This window comes from Trachemys scripta, chromosome 4, assembly GCF_013100865.1.
Source record: "Trachemys scripta elegans isolate TJP31775 chromosome 4, CAS_Tse_1.0, whole genome shotgun sequence".
NCBI classification, from domain to species: Eukaryota; Metazoa; Chordata; order Testudines; family Emydidae; genus Trachemys; species Trachemys scripta.
The window spans coordinates 33,394,777-33,410,961 of record NC_048301.1 but is presented as its reverse complement, the minus strand read 5'-3'; the positions used below and the strand labels follow the sequence as shown (position 1 = coordinate 33,410,961).

At 43.6% G+C, this 16,185-nt stretch overlaps 1 protein-coding gene across 4 annotated transcripts in view; it reads right to left on the bottom strand.

Moving 5' to 3' along the window:
• The window catches only part of PTPN21 (protein tyrosine phosphatase non-receptor type 21), a 64,576-nt gene extending 49,636 nt beyond the window's left edge, over positions 1–14,940 (bottom strand). For 2 of the 4 annotated variants that reach the window (XM_034769402.1, XM_034769405.1), the window contains exons 1-3: positions 14,532–14,940; positions 12,816–12,883; positions 9,013–9,377 (exon numbers count right to left, since the gene is read on the bottom strand). In XM_034769402.1, coding sequence (XP_034625293.1) covers positions 9,013–9,192 — 180 coding nt within the window. In that variant the 5' untranslated portion in view covers positions 9,193–9,377; positions 12,816–12,883; positions 14,532–14,940. Of the gene's footprint in view, positions 1–9,012; positions 9,413–12,815; positions 12,884–14,531 lie in introns of all 4 variants that reach the window. The other 2 variants (XM_034769403.1, XM_034769404.1) reach the window with 2 other exon arrangements.
• Between the last annotated feature and the right edge of the window lie 1,245 nt (positions 14,941–16,185).

The following is a 16,185-nucleotide window of genomic DNA, read 5'->3' as shown; positions in this document are numbered from 1 at the left end:
AACATATCATATACCAGGGGTCGGCAACGTTAGCATGCGGCTCGCTAGGGTATGCACCCTGGCGGGCCGGGCCAGTTTTATTTACCTGCTGACGTGGCAGGTTCGGCCGATTGCGGCCCCCACTGGCCGTGGTTCGCCATCCTGGGCCAATGGGGGCGGCGAGAAGCGGCGCGGGTGAGCGATGTGCTGGCCGCGGCTTCTCGCCACCCCCATTGGCCCGGGACAGCGAACCGCGGCCAGTGGGGAGCTGCGATTGGCTGAACCTGCTGCATCAGCAGTTAAATAAAACTGGCCTGGCCCGCCAGGGTGCTTACCCTGGCGAGCTGATTGCCGAATGCCCCGACCCCTGTCATATACCTTCCATTAAAGATATATGAAGTGTCTTACTCATGCTTTACACCACTGAATTACCAGACAGTACATAAAGTTTAAAGAGCCATATTGTGCTGTCTTGGGATAAAAGAAAAGATGACAAAGGACCCAGAAAACTCCACTTATACATTACAAAAACACAAAAAACAAAGGGAGGATTTAGAGGACCGCACATTAGACAGGGTGCACAGCCTCTAAATCTCATGCATCCCGGGAGTTTGTAGGGAAAGGAAACTCCAATCTTGCAGAATGCCAATGCTTGTGTGGTGCTATATGCATCTACATGCTGCCCCAATACGCTCCAAGGGGGTTACAGACAGTAAGTGGAGGCTAACACTACTGGCTGCATGGACCCTGATTCTGAAGTTACTCCCTGTTTGTACTCCAAACCCCCACAGAGCCATGTGCAGAATTGAGTTGAAGTGAGTTCTTCCATAAATGTAAGGTCTGGAGGAGGAGTACTTCCCCGCCTCAGGGACTTCTCCACCCCATTTTCCTTTTATTTGCTTCTCTCCCAATAAAAGGAGAAAACAGCTCTAAGTTAACTAGCAAGGTCATCAGTTATGGAGATGGGGCTTTTTAATAGCACAAATTAACTGTTAACAAGGAACACTTCTCAATATGAACATTATTTCATACCAAGGATCCCACCTATTCTGGTGAATCTTATATCCGGAGATACTGTAATTGCTGGTATGTAAAGTCTTTCTTCGACTGATATATTCTGTAGCTGGGCTAGCATGAGACATTAGATTAATTCAGCAGTACATGAAAACACAATTCCTTGAGTCTGGGGTAAAATAAATATAAGGAACCCAATAAAAGGACTAATTTTTCTGGTGTAATCCATGTTATTGCTGTAATGATTACCTTGAATAAAGCTGTACACAAACACAATAAAATCAAAAGCAACATTAACACTGAGTACTTTGAAACATTAACTTTGGGAGACTGTTGCTTATAACCAACTTACAAATTCACAAAACGGTTAAAATAATTTCATTTCTAGTTGTCTGTGGACAAGAATGACCAGAGCAAGGCCATGGTTATGGGAATTATGACAATGACTGCAAACAGAAAGCAGTTCTTTCAGAATGTAATTCTTTTTTCTAATCCCCAGATGAATTTTTCCTACTTATTCCATGATACCTTTCATAAGTATTATTTAAAACAGTTACTAATAATACCTCAAAGCAAAATATTGAGGGGGTTTTTGTTTTACCACAGTCTCAATTTTGGCATCTGGTCTAATCAAATATCACACAAGGTCTCAAATAGAGCATCTTTTTGCCTTTCCTTGAAGTGACATGGCTGCAAGAGTTTTATTTTGAAGGGGAAGATAGGTATGGAGTCACTGGTTGCTGTACCAGAAGCAGATGAGTAGCTAGCAGACAACCAAACATGAAGTCAGTGAGCACATGCAGCAAATAACTGACCAGAACATTACTGAGAAAGAGAACTCTGATCGCTAATAGAAAACAGCTGTCAAGATGGCGAAAAATTGTAGCTCTTTTTAATATTTATTTCAGGTCACTTTCTCTCTCTGTTCAAAGGGGGGAGGACTCATCTCACTTTCTGTCGTCAATTCTGTGCAACACATTCATCCTCAAAATCATCACAAATAGCTATTCACCAGGTTTTTAATTTCTGGCATTTCTTCACCATACAGAAAAGCAAAAATATTCAACATACCTCAGCTCATATTAATAAATATACTATTGTGCTTCAAAAGAACAGCAAATCCTGTTCTGCAGTCATCCATTACATAAAGGAATGCAGCCGATGCAACATATTGTGGTATAAGTGACTATAAAATTATATTACAATACACAGATTCTGAAAAAGAGAACTACGTGTTATTTTCAGGTTCTGACTTAACCATGAATTCCTTAGCTTTTTTCAGGTTAAGAATCCCTGCCTATCAATCAGTTTTTGAAAGAACAACCTTATCTATTTTGTGCTTAGTAAATGAGAACATGAGGACAAATTCTGCACCTACTAAACAGTTATTTTAGATAGTCACCAGAGAAAACCTCCCATTCCCTCAAACTCCTGCATGTAGGCGAATTGCTGATCTATTGGCCTTGCCATAGCTTGCTCTGCCCCCAAATTCATCCTGGGTGATAGCAGATAGTAACAACCTCAGAGCTCCCTGGTGTTGAGTCATGTCATATGAATATGCTTTTGGATAGGATCAAATTTGCTATGTTCCTGACAGGTTTTAGTAAAAGAAACACTAATTTCTTCTTGGTTTAAAAAGGGAAACACAGACAATTAAGAGCCTGTATGTTATGCATATTGCTTGTTAGTTCAAAGATCAATGGTTAACAATCAGTAGAAGTAAGTAGTATTGTCTTCCAGCCATGCAGAATGCAGGACTGGACCCTAACACTTGTCTATCCATCCCAGCCCACCACTCAGTACTGCTCATGTTCAAAGTTTGGTCACGCTTATCCCTTTCTGCTGGGCATGGGCATGATTGTGTTAGCCAAACCTCATTCATGGCCTTGCCACAAGGTTCAATCTATCAGTCACTGTGGTTTCTGATATCATTGCTTACCAGTGTTTTTAATTAGTAGGTCAGTAACAACAACATTGAGATAGTGTTTGTGTAACAGACTAAAATAGCCTTTACCGGGGTATTTATCTGATAAATGAACATTTTTAAAACATTACACTGAATATCAAATATTTTAAAATTTATTTTCTCTGAGGAGGATCAGATTTGTAGATATCGGGCAACAAAATTTGACTGTGCACAGTTCAAGTCTCTGAATTCTGCCTCACTGACTTCTGCAGTGTCCTGATCCTTCCTCTCTCCCTCCAGACATAGGGTTGCCAGATGTCCGGTCGAAGAGGGACCCTGGCGGTTCCAGTCAGCACCACTGGCCAGGCTGTTAAAAGTCCAGTCAGCGGTGCTGCAGGGATAAGGCAGGCTAGTCCCTATCTGTTCTGGCACCACTCTGTGCCCCGGAAGCAGCCAGCAGGTCTGGCTCCTGTGTGTGGAGGGGTGGGCAGAAATGGGGCTCCACGCGCTGTCCCCACCCTGAGCACTGGCTCTGCACTCCCACTGGCCAGGAACCGCGGCCAATGGGAGCTGCGAGGGTGGTGCCTGTGGCGAGAGCAGTGCACGGAGCCTCCTGGCCCCCACCAAGGACCCGGACCTGTCCGTCACTTCTGAGGTGCAGTGCGGTGCCAGGACAGGCAGGGAGTTTGCCTTAGCCCCACTGCACCACTGACCGAGGTAAGCCCGCGCACAACCCCAAGCCCCAACCCCTTCCCCAGCCCTGAGCTCCCCCAAACCCAGAGCCCCCTCCCACACCCCGAACCCCTCATCCCCGGCCCCACCCCAGAGCCCACACCCTCAGCCCAGAGCCCGCACCCCGTTCTGCACCCCAACCCCTTGCCTCAACCTGCAGCCCCCTCCCACACTCCGAATCCCTCAGCCCCACCCCCTAGCCTGGAGCCCCCTCCTGCACCCCTCATCCCCATCCCCATCCCAGAGCCCTTACCCCCTCCCGCACCCCAACCCAGTGAAAGTGAGTGAGAGTGGGGGAAAGTGAGCCACCAAGGGAGGGGGAATGTAACAAGCAGGGAGTAGGGCCTCAGGGAAGGGGCGGGGCTAGAGCGTTCGGTTTTGTACGATTAGAAAGTTGGCCACCCTGTCCAGACCCAAGATAAATACATGAATAAATAAAGGTATGTGCCACCTTCCAACCCTCTCCAGGAATTTCTCATCAGCTTTTGATAGACTCCCTTGTCACAGTGTTTTCAGAACTTGGGGCCAAATATTCACCTCACTCACACAAATAACTCCAGTGACAACCGACTCTACTTGTGCAAGACCAGCAGGATTTGCCCCTTCATTTTTCATTTTGAAAGATAAATTTCATAATCATAATGGAAATAAAGAAAAAAAATTAAAGAGTTTATTCTTAAAAATTCCCTCAACTTCCTTGAAGATGGTTAATAGCATTAACATTTAAAAGATGTTCCTAGTTTAAAATGTCTTTTGCTCACATTCGTGCCACAGATGCATGCCATGTGCAAATGTGCATGCAAGTGTGCGCACACACACACCACTTTAATCCTGTTTGCAGTCAACAGCTTCACAACCACAGCACTTGATCCTTTTTCAGATCTGCAAGACTGGGACTGTCTCGTGTGATAAACAGAGGTCCTAGGTTTTCATTATATCCCCTCTTTTAGCAGCCCCAGGATAGTCTCTCTGAAGCACGATTAAGGGTGAATTTAATGAAGGCATGTTTTTGACTTGGCTTCTTGCCCAGGGTCTGTGATTAAGAGAGCAGGATTATATTTATGTTGCCTCTGATTCACATTCTGGGAATACCACAAGATATTCTCCTCAGTAAATTTTTATTATTTTTTAAAGTTTATAACAGGTCAACAGATGAAGTCAACAACAGACTCAAGTCTCCCAATTCCTAGTTCTGTGCTCTAACCAGTACACCATACTACCTTGCTAATATAGAGGCTGGAATTGGTAAAAGTCAGTGTCTAGTGATGCACATTATGATTTAAACATTGATATTTTAATGACATTACCTCCATTACAGTTAAAAAATACAGCATTAACGCAAAATCCTTAAGCTGTTTCTCAGACTCCTGTATACAGTAAGTAAATAATGCAATGAAGTTAACAGGAAGTGAATGAAAAATTCAGAAATCATACTGTTTGACTCTTTGCCCTTTGTAATATATATATATTTTTTTAAAAAATCTTGTTGCAAAAGGCTTTGTTAAGGTTGCATGCACAATTCAGGCATCATATATGCATATCCCTTATACAATATCTGAACCACTTTCTGATGTTGCTACTTTTCATGGTAGCACTAACACCCCATTCAACAGGCATGATCTTACAAGGTACTGAACACCCTCAATTCCCATCAATGTTGATAGACTTGAGGGTCCTTAATACATTAATAAATTATCAGTGGCATTTGCAGAGTGGGTCTGGGTTCCCCTAACCCCAGCCACCGACTCTAGATGTTGTGCAAAGCAACCAGATTCTCGCCTTTGGGTAACATAAGAGTATAGCCACTAGGCGGAACTGCCAGCCTTGTACACAACACCCCCCTGCCCTGACACTCCAGCACCAGGTAAATAGTTTGATAAGTGTGACTAGGTCAGGCAGGGTAGACAGTGCCTACGTGTGATGGAGTACACAAATCCTGCACTGGACAAGAAGAGCATTTATCAACGCAAGCAGCCCTTTCCCACTGTATCTGCAAGGCACCTCAGGCCTGGAGGAAGGGCCTTAATAAAAGAAAATTTAAAAAAAAAAGGTCGGGGGGTGGGAAGCCCAGCTCAGTTGGGTGCAGTGCTGCGAGGAGAACAGACCTCCTATCCTCAGCTTTTGGCGAGTGTAGCAGCTAAGGACAAAACCTGCTTGCATGGCCATGGTGGTCAGTCTGAGCCTCCTGAACGGAAGGTGGGCCAGATCCTGAATGGCTGGTTTAGAACTCCTGTCAGTGACTTGCCTGAGGGTGCTGAACTGTGTTACAGACTGCTGGAAGCCCCTTGCAGGAAGATGGCCTGCTGTCAGCTTCCAGTAGTTCGTTTGCTTTCCTTTGTTATGTTGGGTACCTACAAGAGCCCCAGAAGGAATAGACTCCCCTGGGACTCGGTCAGAGGTTCCCACATCTAGACTTGTGCTGATGACTGCTTAGGTGCTGAGGACTGAAGCACAGGGCTCTGCCCCACCCCAAAAGGTTGCTGTGGGAGATCAAGCCCATGACACTACCCTTTTGCAAACCAGATATAATAAGATCTCCACCTGCTACTGTAAATTGGGCCTGATTGTCAATTTAGTCTATTTTCAGATGTCACCAAACTCCACTAACACACACACACTCAACCATCAGCACTAAAGAACAGGTACACAGCCTGCTACAGTATAGACTGGCACTATCCCAATAGAACTACTTTTGTAGTATTTTTTTTTCCCTCTGGCACAATATAGCATGGTGAGAACACAAGACAATGAATTAATAACTGCTGCAGAAAAGTATGTGGTATATTAAATTTTGAAGAATAAAAGTTTAAAAAGACAATTGATGGCAAACTACAAGAAGGCAGATGGAAATTAATGGATCCCACAGTAAGCAAGTGCTGATAATGATTTGTACTGGGGTTGACTTTTCTTATGTTTATCAAAACATTTTTAATACAGAATTCGAGGCCATTTCTGCAAACATTTGCTATTGTATAAGGCTCAATACCATGAGCAGTTCTAAAGTAATTAATGCTGTGCATAACAGTAACTGTCTGCAGGACTGAGCCCTAAATTTGTTTGCTCAATAGTTCTTGAAGCTGCTTGAAATTGGAAATTCAATATTTTGGAAAAATTAACAAGTTATTAATTAACTAAACAGAGTAATCCTATAGCCTTTCCAGCTTGCTCTTCTGTTTTTGTTGTGTACTGCAGTCTGGGGTTTTGTCTCTTATACAAAGCAGTATTCAGAGGCATCTCTTTTCTAGTACTACGGTGCAACATATACCCATTTCTGTCTTGTACATCTTCTAGTTTATACTTTGTCGTCCCCCCTCCCCCCAAACAAAAAGTCAGATGAATGCAGTACAAACTACACAATACATGGATACAGCAAGGAGTTGGACTGGGATATGTGCCAATTTCCAAATTGTGTCAACAGCATCCAGCCCTTGGGGTCAAATTCATCTCTCCTACCACCAGACTGAAACTAATGGAGTTACAACAATAATAAATGTCTCCCTTTAAAAAGAGATCTGTGTGAACAAAGGTTCTACTTAGGTAAGGATTCTATAAGCCCAGTTTCACAATTCAGCACTTCAGGTGTAAATAAATCAAAATACAAAAGAGGGATCATCATTAGATTTGTGTGGGACAGAGGTAAATCTGAGTTACTAGAGAGTTCTCCAAAATGTTTAACCTTCTTTTCAAAACTAATTTGTGTATGCAAATACTCTGACTTTTAGTTGAAGTCAAGCATCTGCACCTGGCCAACTATGCATTTAATGGGCCATCTGCTAGCTCAACTATCTAGCTCAGCAGTTCTCAAACTGTGAGTCACGACCCCATTTTAATAGGGTCACCAAAGCTGATATTAGACTTGCTAGGGCCCGTGGCGGAAGCTCAAGCCCCACTGCCCAGGGCCAAGGTCAAAGCCAGAAGGCTTCAGCCCTAGGTGGCAGGGCTCAGATGACAGGCCCCCTGTCTGGGGCTGAAGCCCTTGGGTTTCGGCCCCGCACCTGGGGCAGTGAGGCTCAGGCTTTGGGCCCCCCGCCCAGGGGACGTCAGGCTCGTGCAGGCTCAGGTCTCGGTCCCTCCTCCTGGGTCATGTAGTAATTTTTGTTGTCAGAAGGAGGCCGCAGGGCAATGAAATTTGAGAATCCCGGGTCTAGCTTATACATACCATGAGTGTATTTGGACATACATGTACTGTGGACTGGGTATTAGCACTGGCATGGGCAGTGGGTCGCATAGGCTGGGGGAGACTTTGCCTCCCTAAACATCCAGGCGTGACCCCACCCCCTGCCATGACGCTCCCTGCATGCGGTTCCAGTCCTCTGGCTCCAACCCCTCAGTGCTCCGCTCCATCCGCCTTCCTGAACTCCGGAGCTGAGGAGGCTGCAGCCAGCAGCTGCTCGCCCCCACCCTCCTGGCTGGGGAGGCTGGGGCCGCGTCTCCCGCGCTCGGAAGTGGGGAGGCTGGGGCCACGCCCCTGCCCTCCTGGCATTCCTTCGGGGCTCGGGGAGTAGCCGTGGGACTTGGCTGGTGGAAGCGGTGGTGTTGGGAGGAGGGCGCAGTGGCACCTCTGGTAGGGGGTGGGATGGAAGGGGCGGGGCCTCGGACAGAACAGTCGGGGATGGGGACTAACCTCCCCAAGCCGGCGGTTCACACGCCCGCCCATGAGCACTCGTGCTTTTTTGCACAGCACTAGTGCCCTGAGACCCCACTCATTCAAATACATGAATGAAGTGGTTCTTTAAGAAAGAGGTAAGCTCTATAAACTGATTAAAAGGGGAAAAAATAAGATTCTAAATTAACTCCTGCCTCCAAATCGCCCACTACTTCCTGTATCCCTCTGTTATGATCTATTCAGGCAGGAATGGTCATTACTTGTCTTAAACTCTGACAATATTCGCAGCACTGTACAAGAAGTGACAACTATTGTCCTTTTGGCCAGCACTTTAGGCTTGTGGGCTGAAACATGGTGCATTGCTGCTGTCCACATCCCATTCTCTACAACATAAATTGTGAGACTGGATTTTGAAGCCATCCAAGTTGCACTGTGGATCAGAGCATTCACAATTGAAGGAACATGCTGAGGTGGCTGGTACAGGAGAGAATTTGGTAAAGTAGCATAGTTATTTAAAACAGTGGTTCCAATCTGGGATCAATGGACTATGTCTAAGGAGTCCATAAAAGGTTGTCATTATCACAGAACAGTGGTTGTCAACCAGAGGTCCACAGACTATGTCTAAGATTCCAAAGGGGTCCATGCCACCATTCAAAATTTTTTAGGGATCTACAAACGAAAAAAGGTTAAAAACCACTGGTCTAAAATGGTAGGGAATCAGTGTAGTGGGTAACCCCTTTAAAGGGATGGCTAGAGAAGTTGCCAATTTTCTTACCTCCCGCAGTTCGAGTCTCTGAGCCACAGCCTCCAGACTTTCCTGACCGGTGCTCTCCACAGAAAGAGTAAACTCCACAAATTCATTGTTGAGCAGCTGGATGCGGGCCACCAAGCAGCTCTTGCTGGACACTGTGTAACGTCGAGTTCGTTTCAATTTGAGCCCAAAAGGTAACGGCATCTTTCCCCACAGACAGTGATGAAAAGCTATCACCACGCTGGAAAATGAAGGGAAGTAGCAGTCTTCTCCCAAGCAATAAGGAGCCCTGAAGTATCCTGCCAATCAACCAGCAGCGGCAGCAGCAGCCATTAAAGAAGAGCAGGTCCTCCACCAAGCTCTAACTGGAGGGAGTTTTCACAGCAGTTCTAACAAGAAGGGAGAGAGTCCAGAAGTGATTTACCTGAAAGGGGAATTGGAACCATGGGAAATCCACAAACAAACTCACATTTTCTAAATCTACATGGTTAACGATTTTCTCCTCCTCCTCCGAGAGAGAGGTGTATGGTCTACAACAGTGAAACAGGAACAAAGATTCCTGGTTTGCAATGAACTCTTGGAATGACCTTTGGTAAGTCACAACTTCTTGATGGCTCTGTCTTAGTCATCTGCCAAATAGTGTAATGAAATTGGACCAAAAGCATTTGTCCACATCCCATTTGACATGCTTTAAAGATTAAAAAAAAGGCTCTAAAATGGCTAGGTATTTCATAAACTGGATCAATACTTGGATGAGCCACCTTTAGGAAAAACGTAGGTGCTTCAAGTAATTGGGAAGGAGAGTCTCTAGGTGGCACTGTTTTCTCCAACTCAGGACTAAAACCAGTATTGTCCTAGGAGCACCATGCTATTGGAGGCTCTGTCTTGGACAAAATGCAGAACCAAAACATAAGGGTATTAGAGATGCCACAGTTTGGGGTGTCGTGTGGTGGTCGGTTTTTTGGTTTGGAGCTGGGGTGAGGGAATCCTAGCCAGATTCCCATTCAGTTCATTATATTCCAACTCTTGTTTCCCCCTGCAGTTTGTTAGCTACAAAATTCTTTATTTCCTGTGCTAAACAGCTGTACAGTGCTTCTGGTTGCTAGTACATGCCATAGTGTCCTCTCCTCCCCCCCGCCATAGGGAACTACCTTTCAGTGGTGGTTGAAGCAATTCTTTTCTAAATCTCCTCAAAGAAAGATTTCTTCCAGGAAACCTATATACCCTAACAATTTCCTTGACACCATCCATTGCTCCATGTCTCCCACAAACAATTTTCATGCTACCTCCTAAGCACAGAAAGCCCTCCATAAATAAGTCTGAAAACCTACTACCCTCTCTCAAGTACTTTCTCATAGACCACTCCCTATAATAAACTGCACATCATTATTACAACTATTGACTGTTTAGAAAATGTGCCTACATAATGGAAGTGAAGGTATCAACATTTTCTAAAAGACTATTATTCTCTATGCAGTGATTACTATGTTTCATAGACATAAATAGTTTGGATAATTAGTAAGGTTTATAAAGTGTTTTGAGATCCATTCTGATGGAAATTGCTACACAAAGGCAGGCTTCACATAGTAAATTGCTGACATCTAATCACATTCCTGGGGAGGAGAAAGCCAAACATTAATCTTGAAACTACCAGCCCAAGGTAAACAACACACAGCACACATCACGGATACGCTGATTACCTGAGCCTGTGGCTTTAAGGGGTTTGTTTGGTTTCATTCCCCCTCTCCTACGACTAGCCCCACTAGGTTGGTGACTAGCAGCTGCTTGGTAGCAGGCTCTGAGGACCCTCTGGATGAGCTCACATCTGAAATGTCTCTGGCTGCTGACACAGAACAGCCCCGTCCAGAGGGAGGGAGCGAGCAAGCCCATCTCCAGGAAGGGCTAAAGGAGCTCGGAACCCGGGCTGCCAAAGGGAGGCTCCCAGGCCCAGACTCTGAGCACCGGGCAGCAGAGGGCCGAGGCATCAGGCTCGTCGCCCACAGGAGCTTCTTGACGTGTCAGGGACTGGTTAATCCGGAGAGGCCGCCCAGAGCCCTCCTCACCTACAAGGGGAAGGTGAGGGAGGGGAGCATTTAAAGGAACGGTGCCCGCTTTAGTTAGGCCTCCAGCTGAGGTCCCCTTTAACCTTGTGCATTGTTATAGGGACACGTGGGGCTGATTCCTCCAGTGCAATTTATTTTTCCTATTATGTTTGGTTTTGCTGGGAGTTACATTCCTGGCCTCTAGGTCACGGCGATGTCATCAGGTAGGTGGAACCATGGATGCCACACATCTAGCTTATTTATTTTTTTGGTCCCCTCTAGTTTCCCAGTAGCTTTGTTTCAACACTTAAAACTTCAGGAGGAGGAGGGTCAGCTTTTATATAAACAAATCTGCAAACGTCCTTTTTAATGAAGGGTTAGGGGGGCTGTTTTTTTAAATGCAAATTCATATCCACCTTAACTTAAAAGGTTTTATTTAAAAAAAGTTGAGGAAATATTATTGGAGCTATTAAATAGGGAATTTTTAAAAGTAATGTTACTCCAGCAGTATTTAAAACCTAGAAAAGCAGGACAGAGTGAGAGTGAATTACAGATAAAGAAAACAAATGAAATATGTGTCTATGAACAGGAGAATATTAACTCTGTACCTATGCAAATAGGAATTCTATAGTGATCAAAACATACGCCTAGCTTCAGTGTTACCAGAACCTAGCCTTGAAGGCACTAATTACTACACTATGGAACTTAATAATTAACACAATCATGAATGAAACCCCAGACTGCTGCAGGCAACATGTTCTGCAACATTAACAATAATAGACGTTATTAAATGACTGCTCTAGCACAGTAGTTAAGGACCTGTCAGTATTGACCATCAAGTCTTATTTTTCAGTGATGGTGTAGCCTGGCAGCAAATATTTCCTGTGGGCAAACACATAACATACAAGTTTTTCAAATAATGTACCACTGTTTTGCCTGCAAAATATTACACTTGATTTCTCTCTTCTATGGTTAGGAAAGAATCAAACATCAACTCCTTGTTTCCAACGTCTTCCAAATAACATTTCTTCAGACTAGCATGTGTTAGTATTAAATTTTTTAAATGTATTGACTTTGATTTCTGAGAAGACTCCCCTTACAATTTGTTAAATCAAATACCTTATTTATATTTCCAGAATAAGGATCAATTTTGATGGGGGAGGCAAACTCCTAATGCACCTCTCTTTTAGTCCCTTAAATAAAATACTCAAATTAGATACAGATTATCTTTATTATGGATCATTCTGGCTCAATCAAGGAAAATTCATAAACTCATACAGAGCTCCATGTTCCCTTTAGTTAGGCACCCATGGAGGGGAATAAAGGTAGGCAAGAAGGGACAGATGACCCCCTGACACAGAGAGAGTGAGGGGAAGGAGCACCTCAGTGACCTACTTAACTTCCCACATCAGGAAACCTTCCATGTCCTTTTTGCATGATCATGCATCTAATGATTTGGAATAGATTGTGCCACTCTATGCAGTAATTAAGGTAGGTTGGATCAGAGACTGTCTCCCTGTACGCATATGCAATACTAACAAAATTCTAGGTACTATTAGAATACAAATCATAATGGATGGAATTAGATTTCCCTGCAGAGCCTAGGATGACGTGGGGTTTCCAGGCTTTCCTGTTTGCTCTGCACAATGATCCACATAGTCCTACTACATAACAATAGTGTGCAGGGAAGGTTCCACAGACTGAACCTTGCAGAGTTTCCTGCATACTAAGGGCAGAATCCCCCAGTGCATTTATTCCTGGCAGTGAAATTTGTGGATCACTCACCGAGCTCGCTTTCTTCTGCCTTGGTATTGAACAGGTTGTATATCAGATTATGCTCTTTTCTCTGATCCCTGTAGTACCAAAGACAAAAAACAAATTATGGAGCTTTTTGTCATAACTTTAAATCGGTTTTAAAAGTTTTAAAGGGGTACAATTAAACATGACAGGCTTTCAATCTTTTTAGCTCTAAGGAGTCTTTTCTTTTTTTTTTTAAACACCTACACATCTCACTAGCTCCAGAGCGACTGACAAATGAAATTTAATCAGATTGCCTGGATTCTCATTGCTTTAGTTATTTTTTGACAGAACTAGATGTATGCATAGGAGGGAATTTTAAATAAGACTTGGTAGTCCATTAAATGGGAAGGAATTTTCAAAACATGCCAGGTCCATTCTTAAGGCCATATTGTATTCTCTGCATGTTTCCCTAGTGATGACAAACTAATTTTCACTTTAGATTACCAAAAAATATAGTTCAATTTTCCTTACTTATGAGGCATGCTTACTTCACTTTTTAAAATGATTCTTAGGCATGCTATAGGGAAATAAAATAGTTACACTTATTTAATTAGTAATCCATATCCTTCACTAAATCAAACACATAACCCCTGACATATTGTAAAATACAATTGTATTGAACAACTAAGAACATTTGAGGAATAATGTTCAGGAGTAATTCAATAACTTATTGCTGGCCAAGCACAATTCTTGCAAATAGTGCAGTATTGTTTTCATTTACCAGCTGTCATTTTGCACTACCATCTGCTGTCATATTTGTCTCAGGCATTATTTCAAACATGTGTATCTACACTAAAAGAACAGGAGTGCTTGTGGCACCTTAGAGACTAACAAATTTATTTGAGCATAAGCTTTCGTGGTTACAGCCCACTTCTTATGTAGCCCATGAAAGCTTATGCTCAAATAAATGTGTTAGTCTCTAAGGTGCCACAAGTACTCCTGTTTTTTTTGCGGATCCAGACTAACACGGCTGCTACTCTGAAACCTGTATCTACACTGTTATAGGGCTATTTTTGCAAAAAGAAAACTGCACCAAAGTGCCAACCCTTGTAAATCCAATCAACTCTGCTGAAATTACAAGTCTTTATTTGGCAGGCCTAGAATTTTCATACCACAGCCAAAAAAAATTTTTTCACTTGCTAAATTGTATACATCCATCCATACATGCATGCTGCACATATAATTTTAGATATGAATTTAGCCCAATCTGGCTATGAACCAAACAGAATTACCAAGGATTTGAATATCTTCCTTCTTTATCTATGCCTCCTATAATTAGCTTTCATTTAACTTTATATGATGAAATGCTTTACAGTTTGCACGAATGACAGTATGCAACATAAAACTGGAAAGCATGGAGGAGAAATGAGGCTCCCGCTATTCAAGTATTGAAACGTATTTTATAAATATGGGGCGAAGCCTAAAAGCAAAATCACTTCCCTCGCCTTGTTACACTTTTATCAATCAATCACTGGTATTACTTACTCCTGGGACTAACTGTAAGAGTAAAGGCAAAATGTGCACATCACAAACTTCTTCTGCTACCCGGAGCGAAGAGGCCCCGAAAGTTACACTGACCTCACCTCTACAGGCTGCTTTTATTTATCTTAAAAGGAAATGCCTGAAACTGTGTAACCTGAACGAACAAACAAACCAAAGAGGGACAGAACACGTTATTTCCAACAGCGCCCGTCGCATTACCTGCTGCAGTGAGCCAAAGACACAGCGTATCCCTTCCCACATCTTTAGCTGTGAAACCTCATCAGCAGCGCGGAGTTCTTCCCCTGAAGCCACCTCATCTAAATTCCTGGGAAACGGACTTATTGTGTTCCCCTTGCATGAAACAGCTGCTAGCTCCGCTCACCCGCCTTCTTCTCAGATCACTCATAGTGAAAACACGCCTCACTTCCTGTCTCAAAGCCCTTGCTCTGGATATCATTCCACTGGGTAAAGAGTCAGGGACTGGGAGGGGAGCAATATTGCAGCCAAATAAACCTGCAGCAGCAGCCAGCTTTGCAGACACCTTTCATGGGACCAAGGATATTGTGCTGCTTGAGCATAAAATGTGTTCGCTGGACTATTTCAAATCATCTCTCTCTGCATTTCATTTCTTTTCCTGGAGGCGTTCCCCTGGCTCGATCCATGCGGAAGGATACGATGAAAGATTAAAGCGAAGCCCGTATGCTGTAGGCCATTACCTCACCGAGCCGGAATGCCTGGCAGGGAGAATGTCAGCAATGGGACAGCTGCTCCTCTGGCTACCGGGGCATTACAGAAATAGGGACTTACAACAAACAGCAGGCAATCCTTTCTTTTTTTAATCATATGATCATTTATTTGATGCCTTTCCAATTAAAGAAAAGCTTCTTTCAAATCTACTGGTCTTATTTATACCTCGCCTGGACATATTTTTAAGCTTTCATTTGAATTAGGTTTATGTATTATATAAAGTAGCCGTTGTGCATTATTTTAAGGTTTATGACTTAAAACAAAAGTGATTGTGGAGTACCAGCCCTTATCCAGATGCTTTCTCAGCAGCAGTAGCACTACTGAAATACTAAAATTGATTAGGTAGAATTCTCAGTCCTTGGTCAGCTAAAAACCCCCATTGAAGTCAACAGGCATTTTGTAATTAATAAGAACTGTCAGATCAGGCACTAAGTGAGGACTAATTAGTTCATGTTTATAAAGCAATTAATGGAAGAAAAATCTTGTATAAATGGTAAGTATCCCTCCTCAGTTTGTTGGTAATGGAATGGTCTTCATTGTTGTGGGGACAGATGAAAGCAGGGGGACAAGGAAGGGGATGGAATCAAACATAATAAGTGAATACTGATTCATTATCAGAAAATGTCAGTTATGCAATCTTAACTCTTCCCCCCACACTCTAGGCAGGTTTAACTACAGGTCAACTAGGGCTAGGTCTACACTACCCGCCTGAATCGGCAGGTAGAAATCGACCTCTCGGGGATCGATTTATCGTGTCCCATCGGGACGCGACAATCGATCCCCGAATCGACGCTCTTACTCCACCAGCGGAGGTGGGAGTAAGCGCCGTCGACAGGAAGCCGCAGAGGTCGATTTTGCCGCCGTCCTCACAGCGGGGTAAGTCGGCTGCGATACGTCGAATTCAGCTACGCTATTCATGTAGCTGAATTTGCATATCTTAAATCGACTCCCCCCTGTAGTGTAGATGTAGCCTAGGTAAGCAGTAGCAGAAGGTAGCCGTGTTAGTCTGTATCTACAAAAACAACAAGGAGTCTGGTGGCACCTTAAAGACTAACAGATTTATTTGGGCATAAGCTTTCATGGGTAAAAACCTCACTTCTAGTGCCCAAATAAATCTGTTAGTCTT